The 17,923-nt window shown below is 39.9% G+C and overlaps 1 protein-coding gene across 1 annotated transcript; it reads left to right on the forward strand.

The window, feature by feature from the left end:
* The first annotated feature begins 1,473 nt into the window (after positions 1 to 1,473).
* rps6ka4 (ribosomal protein S6 kinase, polypeptide 4) lies at positions 1,474 to 17,409 on the forward strand. The gene is made up of 18 exons (XM_027132914.2): positions 1,474 to 2,324; positions 3,584 to 3,655; positions 4,585 to 4,652; positions 5,264 to 5,414; positions 6,362 to 6,477; positions 6,637 to 6,744; positions 7,237 to 7,317; positions 7,582 to 7,685; positions 8,231 to 8,381; positions 8,482 to 8,643; positions 8,780 to 8,905; positions 9,614 to 9,747; positions 9,880 to 9,973; positions 10,064 to 10,234; positions 11,445 to 11,636; positions 12,391 to 12,550; positions 13,722 to 13,882; positions 14,470 to 17,409. Exons 1-18 carry the CDS (start codon positions 2,234 to 2,236, stop codon positions 14,662 to 14,664), a joined length of 2,337 nt encoding a protein of 778 aa, XP_026988715.1. The 5' UTR covers positions 1,474 to 2,233; the 3' UTR covers positions 14,665 to 17,409.
* Positions 17,410 to 17,923: the final 514 nt, after the last annotated feature.

Consider the following 17,923-nt stretch of genomic DNA (forward strand, 5'->3'; position numbering starts at 1 on the left):
TGGGGATGATGGAGCTGTGAAGTCGCAAAGCTACGAACCTTCTTTGAGGGCAGTGGTGGCTCAGCGGTTAAGGCTCTGGGTTGTTTATCAGGGTTCATGGGTACAACAGTGTAAGCTCAACCCTCTCTGCTCCAGGGCGGTTGTATCATGGCTGACCATGCAGTCTCCAAATGCCAAAGTTGTGATATGTATATGTGACAAAATAAAGGCTTCCATACCTGATGTCATATGAATATTAGGATATATGTGTTAATATTAAGGAAAAAATACCTTAAAAAGTACCTAGTTACACACAAAGTAAACAGGTGGCAGATCTTAGTGTCTGGAGTTTGTTTAGTTTGTTAAAGGACAGACTAAAAACATTAGATAACAGTTCTAACTGCTGGGATAGCATGGTGGCTTCTCAAAATTTTACTTAAAATATCCTGATCTTGGGCTCCTATGTGTGAAAACATATATGTGTGCAATGGGGAGCAATGGGCAGCCATCTCTTCCAGGGTGTGTTCCTACCTTGTGCACAGAACTCCGGGGATAGGCTCTGTAACCACAGCAACCTTGAAGAGGAAATGTTTATTTACAGTAAAATGACTGTAAGACCTGCTGAACATTCAAGCTTGACTAAGCTAATCAAACTGGTTATTTGGGATTTCCTTATAATTTGAGTAGACAGATCAATAAATGCTTGAGATTTTAATATCGCCTTTCGGTAGTGTTATTCTCTTAAGAATAGCTTGCAGTAGCAATTCAGAAACTTTCAATCAACACTTAACAGCTAGTAAAGATGTAATTGGTCAGACCAAGCAGGATTTTTTTTTTAACAAGGAGTGTTTTTTTTTTTTTTTTCATTACAGTGGTAGAAATCACAACCCTCCATGATAACAGTTCTAATAGTTATTAACACATTTAAATGTTTATTTAAATTGAGTTGGTTTAATACAACCCTCAATGAAACCAATAGGTCTACACATGGTCTTTACTGCAGATGGCAAGCATATTGTTATTATTATTAATGGTATTGTTGTTAGTATTATTGTTGTTATTATTATTGTTATTACTGTTGTTATTATTATTGTTAATACTATTATTATTATTGTTGGTATTATTTTTTATCGATATTATTATTATTGTTATTATTATTATTACTATTATTGTTGTTATATTAAATATTTTAATCGGATGATTCACAAGGTTCCTTGAGGTAGGTTTTTATTTTACTAATCTTATTTTTATTTAGATTTGTCAATGGCTGTAAAAGGTCTCAAAACTTTTAAACCACACTTTAAAACAGCATTATTTCAGGGTTCCGTCCAAAAACTATATATTTTACACCAGTACCTAAAGTAGCCCATGTGGCATAGCTGTTTTTTGGCGCATTATTTAGGCGGTTTCGGATGGAACCCAACCCAGGAGTGACTGAATCAGGAACCAGTTCTGGGTGTGAACTTTACGCTAAGAAACTTCCCTTTCCAACCTTCCAGACGCGCCTTTAAAAAACATTTCGGCTTCCGTAGCTGAAGTATCTCATAGTGTAGACTTTTTTCCTCTTTTTTCTCTCAATGAATTAACATTTTATTGATTTTGCTTTCGTGTTTTTTTTAGGCGAAAATAGCTTCCGACGAGAAGAAAGAGCGTTAAAGAGAAATGTCATAGAGTTTTAATGAACTGTCAAGACGAATTGAACGCCTGTTAGCTTTTAGCCTGTTAGCGGTTAGCCTGTTAGCTTCTAGCCTGTTAGCTGTTACTGTGTCTTTACTTGATGCTAATTGTTCAGGTATACGGAGGTGAACGTTATATATCATTTAAAGTGCTGACAGAACTATAAGAAGTAAGGATTCGTGTTTTAAACGTTTGTTCGTTATATTTGATAACATTTGTCAGTATAACGTTAGCCGATAGCTCGAAGTAGGAAATACGGTAACAGTGTCGACGGACCACAAAATAACCGTGTTTATAATCCAGAATGTTTATGGAAAGGATTTAATGCACTTCAGAGAATCCCTAATGATATTAGTGGACATGTCAGAAGGGTTTGTGAGTTGAGAGATTATCTGAAAACACAACAAAAACAAGCATGTCGTCTGTTCACGTCCGGGTCTGATGATCATGATCATGAAGATTACGGTGATGGTTTATGATCTTAAATAAGCCTGATTCATATAGATGATTGTACACCGGAAGAGAACTGTGTCTAAATCCGTGCATTTGCGAGAATACACTGAATTTCAGCAGCAACATGTCTGGAGAAAGCAGCTGCAGCAGCAGTGAGGATTCGGACAGAGAGACAAGAAAGAAAACGTGTACAGTTAAACATGAGATCACTAACGGTGGGTCATCACATCACATCACATACACCTCCTATCAGCTCAATCCCTCTGGGGTTTTAGAAAAACTGCACATTTACTTGGCTTGTCGTGACATCAAGGGTAGAGTACACCTGTCGCACATTGTGTGTGTGTGTGTGTGTGTGTGTGTGTGTGTGTGTGTGTGTGTGTGTGTGTGTGTGTTGCCAAAAAAAAAAAAAAAAATCAGTGAATTTCATTCATCCATCCATACATCAGTTACCCCTTTTTGTTTGTCTGGGATGTCAGGGCACACTGATATCTTAAACCTACCCTTCAGGATCAAAACCTAATGCATCGCTGAGCATTAGTCCATCTGCCCACCTCTGTGTCTACATTTATAAGTAAAATGAAAGAAACATAGGATTTCCTCAGTGACATGGGTATGCACGAACTGTAGATGGAAAAGCTTTTCTTTTTCTTAGTTTTTGTTTAAGACTGAATGTGTAAAAATATCTACAATGCATCTACTGGTGTAACATTTACTTGTATTGTCAACAACACGGTCTACGGTATAATATCTGAAGGGAAAGGTGCAGTCGGACTATCTGAGTATGAGTCTTGGTATGGACAGCAAAAATATCTGCACCTAAATCATTGATCAAATTTTATTTTGGTTATGTATGAGATGATTGGCACAGATGTTGAACATGAGCACAGGACAAAACTCAAAGCAGGTCGCTATCATTCCTGCCACGTTTTGCATAACTTGGCAGCGGAGTTGGCTCTGATAACACCGTTATATCAAAAAAATACGTTTTGTATTCCTTGTGCAATGTTTTATACCACAGTACACTTGTTACCACCTCAAAGTAAATTATTCTCTTATGACCGTGATTTAATCCTCTTGTACAACCAGTGTTTATCATTAACAAATTATTGAACAGTTCCTATGAACATTTTAATGAACATCTAAGAATCTGTCTTTTTTTCTTCTTCTTGTAATTCATTTAAAAAACATGCAGCTTGTCATGTTAAAGAGAAAAAGCTTTTCTTGTTTTAATGTGTTTAAATTAATTACAAATTAAAAAAATAATTTTGCACATTTTGGTTTAACAATAAGTTCAATCTGGATTTCAAACCTTGATTAGTGTGGAATATTCAAGGCAATCTGGCAACCCAGAACTTTCACTGGCATTGATACTATCAGTGTCAATTTAACAGACAGAGAAAGACAGACTGTGTGTGTGTTTGTGAACTAGAAAGTGATGATCCCTCTCACAGTTATCCATTTCTCTCCACAGCGAATCTCACAGGACACACTGAGAAAGTTGGCATGGAGAACTTTGAACTACTCAAAGTGCTCGGCACTGGAGGTGAGACACCCAGCTGGACCGTTGCTCAGAATTACGCCTGTGTGATAATTTTTTTCCCTTCCGTTCGTCTGCTGTCTCTCTGTTTTGGCTTGCAAGGTCACTGTAACGCTGTAACATGCTGTGAACTGAAACAGCGTCTGAGCTGGTGGCCATCCGGAGCATCCACTTAGCTTGTGTCTCTAAATGAGATGTTAATTACTGAAAGTAAAGGAAAATAACTTCTAGGGAAATAGTTTATAAAACAGTAAATCATTTATATGTTACGTCACTTAATAGGTTTATTGGGTTGCACAGTACCTAGCATTTCTTAATACAGTGATAATAATTACACAACCACCACCACTCTGTGGTTATATTAATCTATCCAGTAGCTTCACTATCAGTATTAAATTCATTGCTATTCATTAACCCATTGTGTTTTTGAGGAATAGGTTTAATATCGGTGAATTTTTGCAATCTAACAGGCAGCAAAAATGTCATTTACTTTCAGATATGCTAAAAGACTTTATACGATGCATAATTACATTCCTGATATATTGATAATATAGGAACTTCCTAAATTTAACAGAAAACTCCACAATCTCTCTCTCTGTGTGGATCTCTCTTCCTCTTTATCACTCACTCTGTCGCTCTGATTTTCTCTGTCCGTCTGTCTGTCTATCTGTCTCTCTGCTTGTCTCTCTTGCGCTGTCTATAAATTCCTCTCTCTGTCTCTCATGCTCTCGCTCCCTTTTCCTCTCCCACTCCTTCTCTTGCTTTAACCCCCCCCCCCTCAGCTTGTCTATTTAATCCTCTCTGTCTCTCCAACCCATATCATCCAGCACAACCTGACTGCAAAATGTCAGTCTGTCCTCAGCTCTTATCTCCTATTCAGTCATTAACAAATAAACTAAAACAGGCACATCTCTCTCTTAATCTCCTTTTACCAGCCTACGGAAAAGTGTTCCTGGTTCGGAAGATCAGCGGCCACGATGAAGGCAAACTTTACGCTATGAAGGTTTGTCTAAAGTTTCCCCCATTCTGTCCTTAGTTCACACACATACTACCACGATCACAGCCAGCACATCAACGGTTCTTTAGTAAGATCACTACAGCTCCTTTTTTTCCACTTCTTTACTCTGTTTCTTGTCATTGAGTCATCTTGTGAGGAAGGATGTTGAATTATGTAACAGCGGGACGCCGTCGCTGACTGTGAGCACTAAAAACAGACGGCCGGTGAGGCATGTTGTGCTCAGAAATTGAATTGAGAAACACGTCGTACTGGAGGCTTTACTGAAATTGAATTGTGAAAGGGCTGCTATCTTAATAAAAACAACCACGAGCTCTTAAATGATCACATAACAGAATGCGAATGAAGAGAAAAGGGAAATCAGAATCCAGGCCAGTGTTGCCATATCCAGAAATATTGCACTAGATATTTAATGTAGCCCTGAACAGAAAAATGCGATTGTATCTCAAAAAAACATATTGGACACACTATAATTCGATATTAATTACACAGATTATAGATAATATCGTCACTACAGTGTCCCTGACTCCCTCACCCTGAATCTTTGTATGCAACTGATAATTGTTCTGTATATAAACAAAAAGGTTTTTGATGCGCAGGTTCTGAAGAAGGCAGCGATCGTTCAGAAGGCGAAGACAGCTGAACACACCCGGACAGAGAGGCAGGTTCTTGAACACATCCGTCAGTCGCCTTTCTTGGTCACGCTGCACTACGCCTTTCAGACCCAGACCAAACTCCACCTTATACTGGGTGAGAACAACATTTTTATGAATGTTTATCAAAGATTTTGTATATGACATAAATATTTAATATATTTTGCTTTTCCAACAAAGGGGACTAATTAAAAAGCTTATGTTTATGGCACAGCACTTTTTGTTTGAGAAATGCTTCAGAAAACTGAATCGGGCCGACAAACAAAACAAACGTGTAGCCAATAAGCAGAAAGGGGCGTGTCTTGTCAATATGCAGCGAAGAGAGAGTTCAGTGCACACGTGTGACATTAGCAGAAAGCGATTGAAACATTGACATGGCGGATATATAAACGAAAAGCGAAAAAAGGCTTACGATAAGGCAAGAAGCAGGACCCGTGTTAATATAGGATCAGCTTTCCAGCGCTGGAGAGAACTGAACGTCTTCCGCGTGAAACGGAGATTAACCTTTCACGGTACTACAAAACACACAGTACTACAAAAACACATTTGTATTACCATAGTATTACTCTTTGAGTTCTTTTATTGATAAAAAAAAATCCCTTCAGTCAGCTGACCCAGGAGGTTCTACCTGGGTTATGTACTGTATGTATGTGTGGGGCAGAGCTATTAAAACAGGGGTGACCCACATTTGGGTTAGGGGCGTGTTTGTTTAGGTGATTTCAAATGTCAACATTGGCTTTCAAACATCGTGCACCCCACCTTTAAGCTTTGTGACGTGTTTTATTCTATATACTGAATAGAAATCGGGAACGGGTGTATACCTAAGACAGTATCCCTCTTTATTTGATTGTATCATTTGTATGATTTTAACCTACATTTTTAAAGAGCAAAGGAAGCTTTAGAGTTAGTGTTTCAAGTCAAAAATAAAACGGAAAGACTGAGTGATACACAGCGAGCGTTACTACAGTATTAAAGGAACCCACGGCGTTTATTTTTTCCAACTGTTCTCACGTGTCTGGTTTTTTTTTATTGTCGTGTTTATAGATTACGTGAGCGGAGGAGAGATGTTCACTCACCTGTACCAGCGCGATCACTTCTCTGAGGATGAGGTGCGAATCTACGTGGGAGAGATTGTGCTCGCTCTGGAGCACTTGCATAAGGTGAGACGTCGTCCGGTCTCTTAAGGACTATTAAGGAGATACATTGAGGATTAATGTAAACAATGAATTACCGCTATTGTCGCTGTAAGAGCTACACGCTGTATCTTAAATGTATGTCAGTGTGTTTTCAACACCGTTGTTGTGTTGTGATGTTTGCAGCTTGGCATCGTGTATCGTGACATTAAACTAGAGAACATTCTGCTGGACAGTGATGGTCATGTCGTGCTCACGGATTTTGGCCTGAGTAAGGAGTTTTTGGAGGAGGAGGTGAGTAACACAGATTCTCCAGAAACGTGTGTGTGTGTGTGTGTGTGAAGATGAGGATAACGCTGTGGTGGGTGGTATGATAAAAATGAGACTTCAGCTTCTAGGAATTTTCTGTTTCAATGCAACAACTAATGTGGTTTTGCCTTAAGTGAGAATTTTGGCTAGGAAATTAGCCCCCATGTCTGCGCCCTTCATTTAAAATCAGTTTATGAGGCATAGGTAGGTTTAGTAGGAATGGGTTCGGTAGCAGAGGGCTCTAAAATGACAAACTGCTCCTTTAAATCATTTCTTGTAGCAAAACTGCTATCTGTGGATGTGAGTCTCTTTCTGCATTCAGTGTTAAAGGTCACATGTAATTAATCGATGTCACACGAGTTTGAAGCAAACGTTATGTAACACAATCAATACAAGACTGTGAACTTCAAACTTAATGCAGGACTTCTCTCGTGTTTACGGATAACGATAGAGACACGTTCTCTCTTGTGTTAACAGAAAGAGAGGACCTACTCATTCTGTGGTACCATTGAATACATGGCCCCAGAAATCATCAGAGGAAAGGCGGGCCATGGCAAGGTTAGAGCGACTGCATCTTTTTCCTTTCCTTTCCTTTTCCTTTCCTCACTCACTCCTTTCCCTCCCCTAACCTCCTTTATTCCTGCTTTTATTATGTTTCCCTAAACATCTTTGCTTTCCTTATTCCTTTCCTCTGTATCCTTCCTTGCTTTCATCTTTGCCTCATTCGTTTGATCCTCTCCTGCCTCGCTTCTCCTTTCTTCTCTCTTTTCATGCTTCTACTCATAAGTAGTTCTGCTTTTTCTATCCTCTCTGTGTCTGTAGTCAGTGGATTGGTGGAGTTTGGGGATTCTCATGTTTGAGTTGTTGACTGGTGCATCTCCTTTCACCTTGGAGGGTGAGAGGAACTCCCAGAGTGAGGTGTCCAAGTGAGTCTCTCACACACACACACACACACACACACACACACACACACACACACACACACACACACACACACACACAATCTCTCTCTCTATCTCTTTCTTTCCCCCACACACTTTTTTGTGACACTATTTCCCTCATGTCCACTTTATTCCTGCACTCTGGTTCCACTCACACACGCACCATATTACTCACTCTCTCGCTCTCTCTCACTCTTTCTCTCTCTCTCTCTCTCACACACACACACACACACACACACACACACACACACACACACACACACACACTCATTTGTACTGCCTTATTTTCCCTGTTCACTTATAACATTATCCCTCATCCTCTGTATCCCACTCCTTAATGCTGTAAAGGCTCTAATGAATTACTTTAGGAAGCACTTAAATTAGCTTGTGGAGGAGTATTGATTCATTTAAAGTTGATGTCTGTCTCTCGTGTCTGCATCTCTCGTTCCGTCTCTTCATCTTTCCCATTTGTCTGTCTCGATTTAATCACATTTTTTTTTAAATCTCTGGATCTCTGCTTCCTCCTCCAGGCGTATCTTACGCTGTGAGCCTCCTTTCCCTTCTATAATCGGGCCGGTGGCTCAGGACCTGATCAGGAAACTCCTGGTAAAAGACCCACATAAGAGACTGGGTTCTGGGCCCAGGGGAGCCGAGGACATTAAGAGTCATCCTTTCTTCAAGGTGCTTTAGTTTTAGAAGCCGTATTTAAAGGATAAGTTTGTTTCAGGATTGGTGCAGAACGCGTGGTGGCACTGCCATCTCAAATCCTTTTATTCTGTAGGGAATGAATTGGGTAGATTTGGCGGCGAAGAAGGTTGCAAGTCCATTCAAGCCAGAGCTGCGTAATGAGCTGGATGTGGGGAATTTTGCTGAGGAGTTCACCGGCATGGATCCGGTCTATTCTCCTGCTAGCACACCTCCCAGCACTGACCGTCTCTTCCAGGTACACACACGTTCACACACATTATGAAATAATGCTTAGCAACCTATTGTTTTGGTGAATGCTTCCCAAACCAGATTGCTGTTCCCAGATATACACAAGCACCTTACTTTCTTTCAATGCTATTTCCTGATTTCAGGGCTATTCGTTTGTAGCTCCATCCATCTTGTTCAACAAGAATGCTGTGATGGGAGATTTCCTGGATGCTCCAGTAAACGTGGACAGACCTGGCTCTGCTACGGTTCAGCGTAGCGCCATGTTAAAGGTGCTGCTACTTGCTAACGTCACAATTTTTAATGGCAATTCAGAAATAGAAAAAGAAGAGAAATATGTTATTTTTATTATTATTTATTCATTATTTATTATTCCTTCCACAGGCAGGAAACATCTATTTATTTATTCATTCATTCATTCATTCATTCATTCATTCATTCATTTATTTATTTATTTATTCACACATAATAAATGGCAAGTTATATACTATAAATTAATTACTGTTGTCATTACTGTACTGTGACTGTAGGTTTTGGTTATGCAAAATTATTGCCACCCTTTATTTAGATTGTTCTAAGTAATGTAACGTCTGGCGTTACTTTTAGAAGGATATCCACCACAACGATCTTTCTACCAAGGATTTCCACCAAAAAAAATAATAATAATAATAAAAAATACGCAAAAAAAAAAAGTTTCTCATTTGACTAAAAAAAAATTATTCAAAATGGAAGTGGAAATTTAGTTGCTGCAATTTATTTATTTATTTATTTAAGAACTTTAATGCAACTCTTTTAATCGTTTGTAGTTTATTACGATATTATGGATTGTAAATTTTGACACTTTAATCCCTCTCATTATGGGTAGGGGAAGTCCTTGTAATTTTCATGGGGGTGCCAATATTTCTGGAGTCACCGGATCATTCGAATTCTCTTCACAGTTGTTTAAGCTCTTTTTATTTCTCCACGTCGCTCTCTCTTAGGAGTCCCAGTTTTTCTTGCATTACGAGCTGTGTCTTCAGGGGCCGCCGCTGGGCGAGGGCAGTTTCTCCGTCTGCAGGAAGTGCAGGCACAAGCAGAGTGGCCAGGAATACGCTGTTAAAATCGTCAGCCGCAGGTGTGCAGTAACCCGTTTCAGATGGGAATCCGAGTCTTTGCTTCGAACTTCTTGACTCTAGGCTATGGATTCTGAGTGAAAACTTTCTGTTCATGCATAAATAATAAACTGTTGTTTGTGGTGTTGCTACAGGATGGAGTCCATGACTCAGAGGGAGATCGCAGCACTTAGACAGTGTGAATCTCATCCGAACATTGTTACCCTTCACGAGGTCTACGCCGATCAGGTATTCGACGGTTATATTACCTCTATAATTAAACGCCTGTCCGGGAAGGTCACTATTTACTACTTATTATCTGATTATCTGTGCTCTCAGTATCACACGTATATGGTAATGGAGCTGCTGCATGGGGGCGAGCTCCTGGAGCGACTAAAGAGAAAGAAGCTGTTTGCTGAAGGGGAGGCCAGTCTACTGATGAAGAGCCTGGTGTCCGCCGTCAGCTACATGCACGAGGCTGGAGTCGTGCACCGAGACCTCAAGCCAGAGGTGAATCTATGATAAATGAATAAATAAAAGGATAAGTGATAGATGAACTCCAGAAAGGACTTAAACACAACGAAGGATAGATAGAGATGTAATACACCTCTAAAGGTAATATAATAAACTGCAGCAGTTCTGAACCCATCCATTGTACGACACAAATGAGATCCTAATTGCTTTCATCGCAGGAAAGCACGGTTCATTTGCATCTGATTTGCATCTGATTTGCATGCGAATGTGGGAATTGCCTGACGAGTAGTGCGACGTTCAGTCTGAACTAAACACTAGTGTGGTCAGTATTACAACAATGGCTCAGGGGGAAAACGCTCATCGGGTCAAAACCCACAATCTTAAAGCACTCGAAATATGCAACTATATAACACAAATTAAAATGTACAAGCATTATACACTAGCGTGAAATATCTTAGCCAATATGGCAGCAATGAATTCTGGTTATTTACACATTCCTGAAGATGTTCTGGTATTCCTACATCCTCCGCTATGTCGAACATATTGATAACACACATCCACATTCTTTCTCGCTTACAAAGAAGCCGCTATATCTTAGACTTAAATGTGATAAAAACAAATTTTGTAGACATACGTTCATGCGCCCTGTTGCGACAAAACAACTAGATACCGTTCAGTTACATCGAGGTCGGGTCTGTCCAGAGGAAGTAAAGCCTGAAGAGCACACGAGAGTTTCTCCTTTATCTCGTATTATATGATATACCGATTAATTTTAAACACAAATGCTGTCTCGCCAGAATTAATTCATTTTAGCCGCATGAAATCCGATCCGGAACATCAGTCGCACCCGCTACGAATAAATCGCTTGAAATCGCTGCATGTGTGAACGTAGCTTTAGATTTGCATCATTAATGAATTGGGACTGAACTTGTTTTCCACTGTTTTCTCAGAAACGGGAAGTTCATGTCTGTAGTAATCACACACACTGTACAGATGTGGAATAAACAGCACCACCTAAAGGAGTTCTACTTCAGAGCAAGCGAATGCTGTATAATCAAGACTTGTACTCCATTCATTATACATCACTTAATCGATCTATTACAAGATTGTGTCACTTTTACTAAAGTTTTCCACACAGGCAAATTTGGTTGTTTTGGTTCAGACCTGAGCAAAAAAAAAACTAAAAATATGTTGTTTTCCTGCCTTCTTTCCTCCTGCTGGCTTCCTTCATCTTTCCCTCTCTCAGAACATACTTTTTGCTGATGATGCTGAGGACTCGTTGCTGAAAGTGATCGATTTTGGGTTTGCACGCTTGTTCCCAACGGGCAGTGCTCCACTGCAGACGCCATGCTTCACACTGCAGTACGCCGCGCCTGAACTTTTTCACAACTCCGGATATGACAAGGCGTGTGACCTCTGGAGCCTTGGAGTCATCCTGGTGTGTGTTTTGTGTTTGAGTAGAAATGAATATTTATTTATTTACTTTACACACACACACACACACACACACACACACACACACACACACACGCGCTTAGGGATCGCTTGGAAATTTCCTTCTTTGAAATTGATCACCAGTTCTTCTCCCTCCTTTTCCTGTTCTGGTTACAACCAGTTTGTGGTGTTCTGGTTAGAACCAGTTTGTGGTGTTCTCCCTCCTTTTCCTGTTCTGGTTAGAACCAGTTTGTGTTGTTCTATAAAGTGAGTAGTACACAACATCTTACCAAGTTCTTTCTATCTGGCTATTCTAAGCCTGTCAACAAGCCTCTGATGCTTTGGCAGTGTATACGGCTGTGTGAAAAAGTCTTGGCACCCTTCCTGATTTTTTTTTTTTTCACACTTTAATGTTTCAGATCATCAAACAAATTGAAATATTATTCACAGAAAACACAACATGCAGTTTTAAGGGAAAACAAAATCCAACACCACTGTATATTAATGTTTCTTTCTGAGTTACATTTTCAGCATTTGGCAGAAGCCCTTATCCAGAGCAACTTAGGTTTTTATCTCATTTTATGCAACCGAGCATTTGAGGGCTAAGAGCCCAGCAGTGGCAGCTTGGCAGACCTGGGAATTCGAACACACAACCTTCTGAACAGTTTAACACCTTAACCACTAAGCTATCACAACCCATATTATATGTATTCATTATTATTTTGCATATGACCGTACTGTGTGCTATTTTTCTTCAGTACACCATGCTTTCCGGACAAGTCCCGTTCCAGAGCGAGAAGAAAGGAATGACCTCATCGCACGCTGCCGACATCATGCACAAGATTAAAGAAGGGGACTTCTCATTGGATGGCGATGCTTGGAAAGGCGTGTCCGAGGAGGCCAAAGACCTAGTCAGAGGTAGGTTCTCCAGTTCCCATCACCAGTGAATTAGCTTTCTATACATATAGATGATCTGTAATCTATAATCTACAATTTCTATGTATATAATCAGAATCAGAAGTTTCCTATTTTAAAAAAAAGACATTTTGAACACAGGGCTGCGTTAAGGTGACTCTGTATTAATATACGGACAGCAGCAAAAGACGTGATTTCAACCCCAGTGTGTCAAGACCACATAAATTAGTCATCATGATTATGATTAATGTTATTAGTCATTAGATGTAGGTGGAATAGTAATATGTTGAGCAACTGGTAGCTTGGGAAGCAATACTAATACAAACATATGTACATATACAGCCTTGATTTTGGCTTCAAACAGACCGAGAAGCTCTGACGTAAGCTGGTAAGAGGAGAAAAATGGTCATTTCTCTCCTAATACTTAGTTACCGTACATCTCCCCTCACTTTAATGACAGATTAAGGATGCTTTCACACCTGCCTTGTTTAGTTCGGTTGAATCGTACCAGCGAACTCTGGTACGGTTCGTTTGTGGTGAGAACACGGTTAGAGTTCGAATAGACCTAACTGCTAAAAGTATTGCGCATTTTGGACTAAACCAGCTGCCGTAGTGGGTCGTTGGCAATATTTTCGGAAGATGAGCATGTCACAGTTTTGCAAAAGTAATGCTCTCCGCCTCCTGAAGTGTCTTGCGATGCGTCTTCGCCGTTTGCAGTGCATTAAAACGATATTTTCAAGCTGCATCCGCGCTTCATTCTGAAACTTAAGACTTTGCATAGAATGCTGTATACAAGCGATGTAGTAGATTACAACCACGAACATAACTGCAGCGTGCAGTCGTCTCTCCATGGTGTACTGTATGCTGTATTTTCCTGTATTTTCCTCTTTTTGTATACTTCCGGAGTTTCGTTGAAATTTCCCGCATGTTTATTCTGACCAATCGAGAAGCAGTTTAGGAAATACGCTCAAAGACTTTTGGCATTGTTCCACAAGGCACATCCTCCTGGAATGTGGGAATATCAGCACCAATACAAAACATCAGCGTTTCCGTTACAAGTTTCTTTTGTCTCTCTCTCTCTCTCTCTCTCTCTCTCTCTCTCTCTCTCTCTCGCTCTCTCTCTCTCTCTCTCGATCTCTCTCAAGTTATGTAATGTGTCTCTGTTTGTTCTCAGGTCTGTTAACAGTGGACCCTGAGCTGCGACTCAAACTTTCAGATCTGAAGGAGAACGCGTGGCTGCAAGGCGGAGGTGTTTCTTCTACCCCTCTCTGCACGCCCGACGTCCTGGAATCTAGTGGCCCCACCGTCCGCACCTACGTCAATGCCACATACAAGGTTACCCATCAGCATCACCGTTTAATTATCCTTTAAACTGACTTCTCATTATGGAAGATCCAGCCCGATTTTCGGTGTCGAAGACAAATAAAAAGACCGCTTTGGTCATGACTCGTGAGATCCGTGACCTTAGAAGGCATAATGTGACATGCTCATTAGTGGAAGATTTATGAGCATCACTACTAAAAGGCAGCTGATGACAAATTCCTGGCAGTGCAGAATGATTTCAGAGTGTAACTGCTGCTATAAGCCTATATTTTTATTAATAATATAAATTCTGCCCACAAATACTGCCTTCTGAATAGAGCGCAGGTTCTTCTGCTCTCGATGATAACAGTTTAAACCTTTATGTGTACAACAGGAATAAGTAGCAGGTGACAGCCGTGCTTTGTGAAGCACTCAGAGGTGTTTGACGGTTCTTCTGTCACAATATCTTTCACTATAAGGCATGCTTCTGAAACGTAGGCACAGCGAATGTGGAACAAGTCATCTGCATTTGTTGAATTCTCAGAAATTCTTAGAAAGCAAATTATTGCAGGAATAATTACTTGGTCCAATTTTTTTTTTCTTGCCGCTGTCTCCTTCAGGCGTTTAACAGAGGCAAGCGAGAAGGTTTCTTCCTGAAGAGTGTAGACAACGCACCGCTGGCCAAACGCCGCAAGCTGAAGATGACCAGCACAGGCGTCGAGACTCGACGTAGCTCTTCGTCGTCATCTTCCTCATCTTCTTCCTCGGCTTCTCACGCCAAGACCCAGATCCCGGACGACGACCCGAAACTGTGACCCTCACCGACGATCCGACACCTCAGATTCGATGCCGTTTTGATGCTATCCTGATGACTACATGTGGAAACGGAGGTCGATGAAGAAAAGCATTAACCGAACGAGTTCGAATTGGAGAGATGAAGCAGGACAGGTGTGAAGCTTCGAGACCAGATCCATCACTGGAGAGTCATTTAACTGAACGTGGCAGCTTGAAAACTCATCGTGTGTGTGAAAATTATAAGGGGCCATCAATGGCGCGATCAAACAGCGGTTCAATGAAGCCATTTAAAGGCTAAGTGGCTCACAGAGAGTCTTTATTTTTAGTGGATTCTGACGTCCGAAGTTTTAATACGACGTGAGCTTTTTTGATTTGATTGAATGTACACAAAAGTTACCTTGTGCAATGGCACGCGAGACGTTTTTAGCATGTAGAGTTTTAGCAAGAAATCTTATTTTTCAAAAGGGAAAATTTCGATCTATATCAAGGCTAGGATGTCAGGACAGAAAAGCCATATGGGATAGAAGGGAATGATTTTAGATTTATTATTATATAAACAAACAAAATATCATATTTGTCACTGTACAGATTCACATCCACAGAGAACGGTTTTATACGAATATATACTGTATACATTAGGACGAATCGTGACTGTCACTGTACAAGAATGTGCTAAATGGCAATATATGCATGACGTTATTTATTTTTTAAAAAGCCGAATCACGTGAGCTAAACGATAAGCAACTTGAAATTGTCACCAACTCGTTAAAAAAAGCCGCTAAAAGCCGGATCGGTGCTACATCACGTAAACAGAAGAGGATGATTAGAAGATTAAAATGTGGCCGTGCCGTTACAGGTGCAATAGGTAGAAAGACTTGAACGATATTTTTACTTCCAGTTGTTGTTGTTGTTGTTGTTGTTTTAAATAGACCGTGACCGTTTTTGTGCTTGGCTTCTGTATCGTCTGTAGTATTTGTTACACCTTCGTAGCATTTTTACTGGTCTCTTTAATGAAAAGGGAGCAAAACTCCTACTTGTTGCACCTCTGCGGTCTGTTATCTTAGTGATTTGTGTGTGTACTTGCATGCCGACTCGATGGATTCCTCCAAACCGATTTATTCCCCTTTCCTTTTAACGCGTACTTGAACAAAGACAAAAACAAAAAACAATCCACCACTTTTTTCTTCTTTGCAAAAATCTGGCTGTTCTGCCTTCCTCCGAATTGTTTTAAAGGGCTTCAGCACACTTGCGTCTGAAGTGTGTGTTCTCTAACACTGTGTGAGACAGAGACAGTCTTTCACTCTTCACTTTTCAACCCCCACCAAACACCACCCACCACCCCACGTCCTTGCTTTTCCAGAGGAGACTGCTGGAAAGGACGAGTCTCACTTTCCCTGGAGTCTGGTGATCTCTTAACAGCGTCTGGAGAGACGCAGACCAAGAGACTCTGTGAATAGACAGACTGAATAATGGTATAAAGAAAGGGCGTGAAGTCATCACGAACGCTCATTAAGCATTCATGAGGTTGGGATTCGATAGCACTGTCTGTGTCGTGTGTTGTCTCGAAACGAAACGCAGCATTCTTCTCATTTTTCAATGCCAAAAATAATCCTGCGGCAAGGACACGCGTGTCATCGTCACGACGCGATGACAACTTTGTCAAACGCACTTGGCTTCGAAGGGCCCAAATCGTCGTACAAAGCACTAGCACTCTGTTGTTTTTTTTGCCTCCATGAAAGAAAAAAAAAACAACCGTGAACAAAACACGGGTTGATTTTTTCCCTCGCTGTTCTGACTGATTTGAGCTTCTTGATTTTCAGTGTTTTAAAATGTGATGATGCCAAACGAGTTCGAGTCCGCCGTATTCAAGGACACTTTTCAACTCAACAGCTTTACTGAAGAACACACTGATAACACAATTTAACGTGTTTTTGTTTTCTTCTTTTTTTCTTTTTCTTTTTTCTTTTTTTTGGAATTTCATTAAACCTTTCTACATTTCTACTTTGACGAAGTAGAGGTTAAAATCCGATGACGTGTTTCCGGCTTTTAAAAGAAATAGCGGCTCACGTCATTGATATTTATTATGTTTTATTCTGCTTTTGTTATTATGAGTAATGGCTACAGCTTCCTGCTCGCTTTCTTCGGGATCTGTGTGGCTTCCGTGCGTCTATTTTTAGTGATGTACTTTTTTTTTTTGGCCGTACGGAACATCCTGTTTTCTTCGCTCCGACGAGTCCTGCACACTGCACTAAAAACAAAATAGTATTTGTGGAAATTATGGAAATATTCATTGGCTTTAGATTCACAAAAGTTTATTTGTTGTAACAGATGATTTTATTGTCTTCAGTTTCTCTTGTTAGTGTTTCGAGTCCTTTTTTTTTTTTATATGTATCTTATGTTTATAGTTCTGAATTGCATGTTTTCCTATTTTACATTTTTATAGCAATTGGTGTTCTATCTTCTGATAATAAGGTTGTTTTTTATAAGAAAAGAGCATTATGAAACTGAAATTAAATACACTGTTGGACAGCAACATGCGAAACCCCTAATCGAAAACACTGTTAAATCTTTACCATAAAATATAAATCACTTCACTATTCTTAAATATCCCCGAGTCTCTTATTTGACTGTTTACACCTGTACAAATAATCTGAAATCCTTTCTGTCGTTATTTTAAATGATACTTAAAGTATTTAAGAAACTTTAACCATGTTTATTCTAGTTTCAGATGTAAATCTATTAAAAAGGAAAACGTTTGCCCCGTATCGATTTGAATTGTTTTAACTTGAACGTTAGTTCGGTTTAAGAATCCGAGTTTAATAATATCGGTTTCAGAACTGATTCCTTGAGCCTTTAATATGGTTCCGGTTTTGTAAACCGGTTCAATCTGCAAGCTTTTCTGAAATTAAAGCACTCTTATATGACTCTGAAAAAAACATTTAAGAGTTTTCTGAATGAAACAACCTGAAGGAGGATGAAGGCTGCCTGTGGCCAAAATATACATTAAGAAAGGAGCATAAACATAACATTGTAAAGTGTCAGCTATAACAAAAAAATTGACAGCCAGACAGGTTATTAAAAAAAACAAGAAATAGACACAATTTATATTTACACCGATGATCAACTTCAGTTTAACTAAAATCACCCCTGGGCTGTTATCAGTGATCTCATTCTATCTACCTGTCAGTCAGTCTGTCTGTGTCTCTGTCTTATCTGATCTCATTCTGTGTGTCTGTCTGCCATCTACCTTCTCTGATCTTATTTAGTCTTTCTGTTTAT

This window comes from Tachysurus fulvidraco, chromosome 26, assembly GCF_022655615.1.
Source record: "Tachysurus fulvidraco isolate hzauxx_2018 chromosome 26, HZAU_PFXX_2.0, whole genome shotgun sequence".
Taxonomy (NCBI): domain Eukaryota; kingdom Metazoa; phylum Chordata; class Actinopteri; order Siluriformes; family Bagridae; genus Tachysurus; species Tachysurus fulvidraco.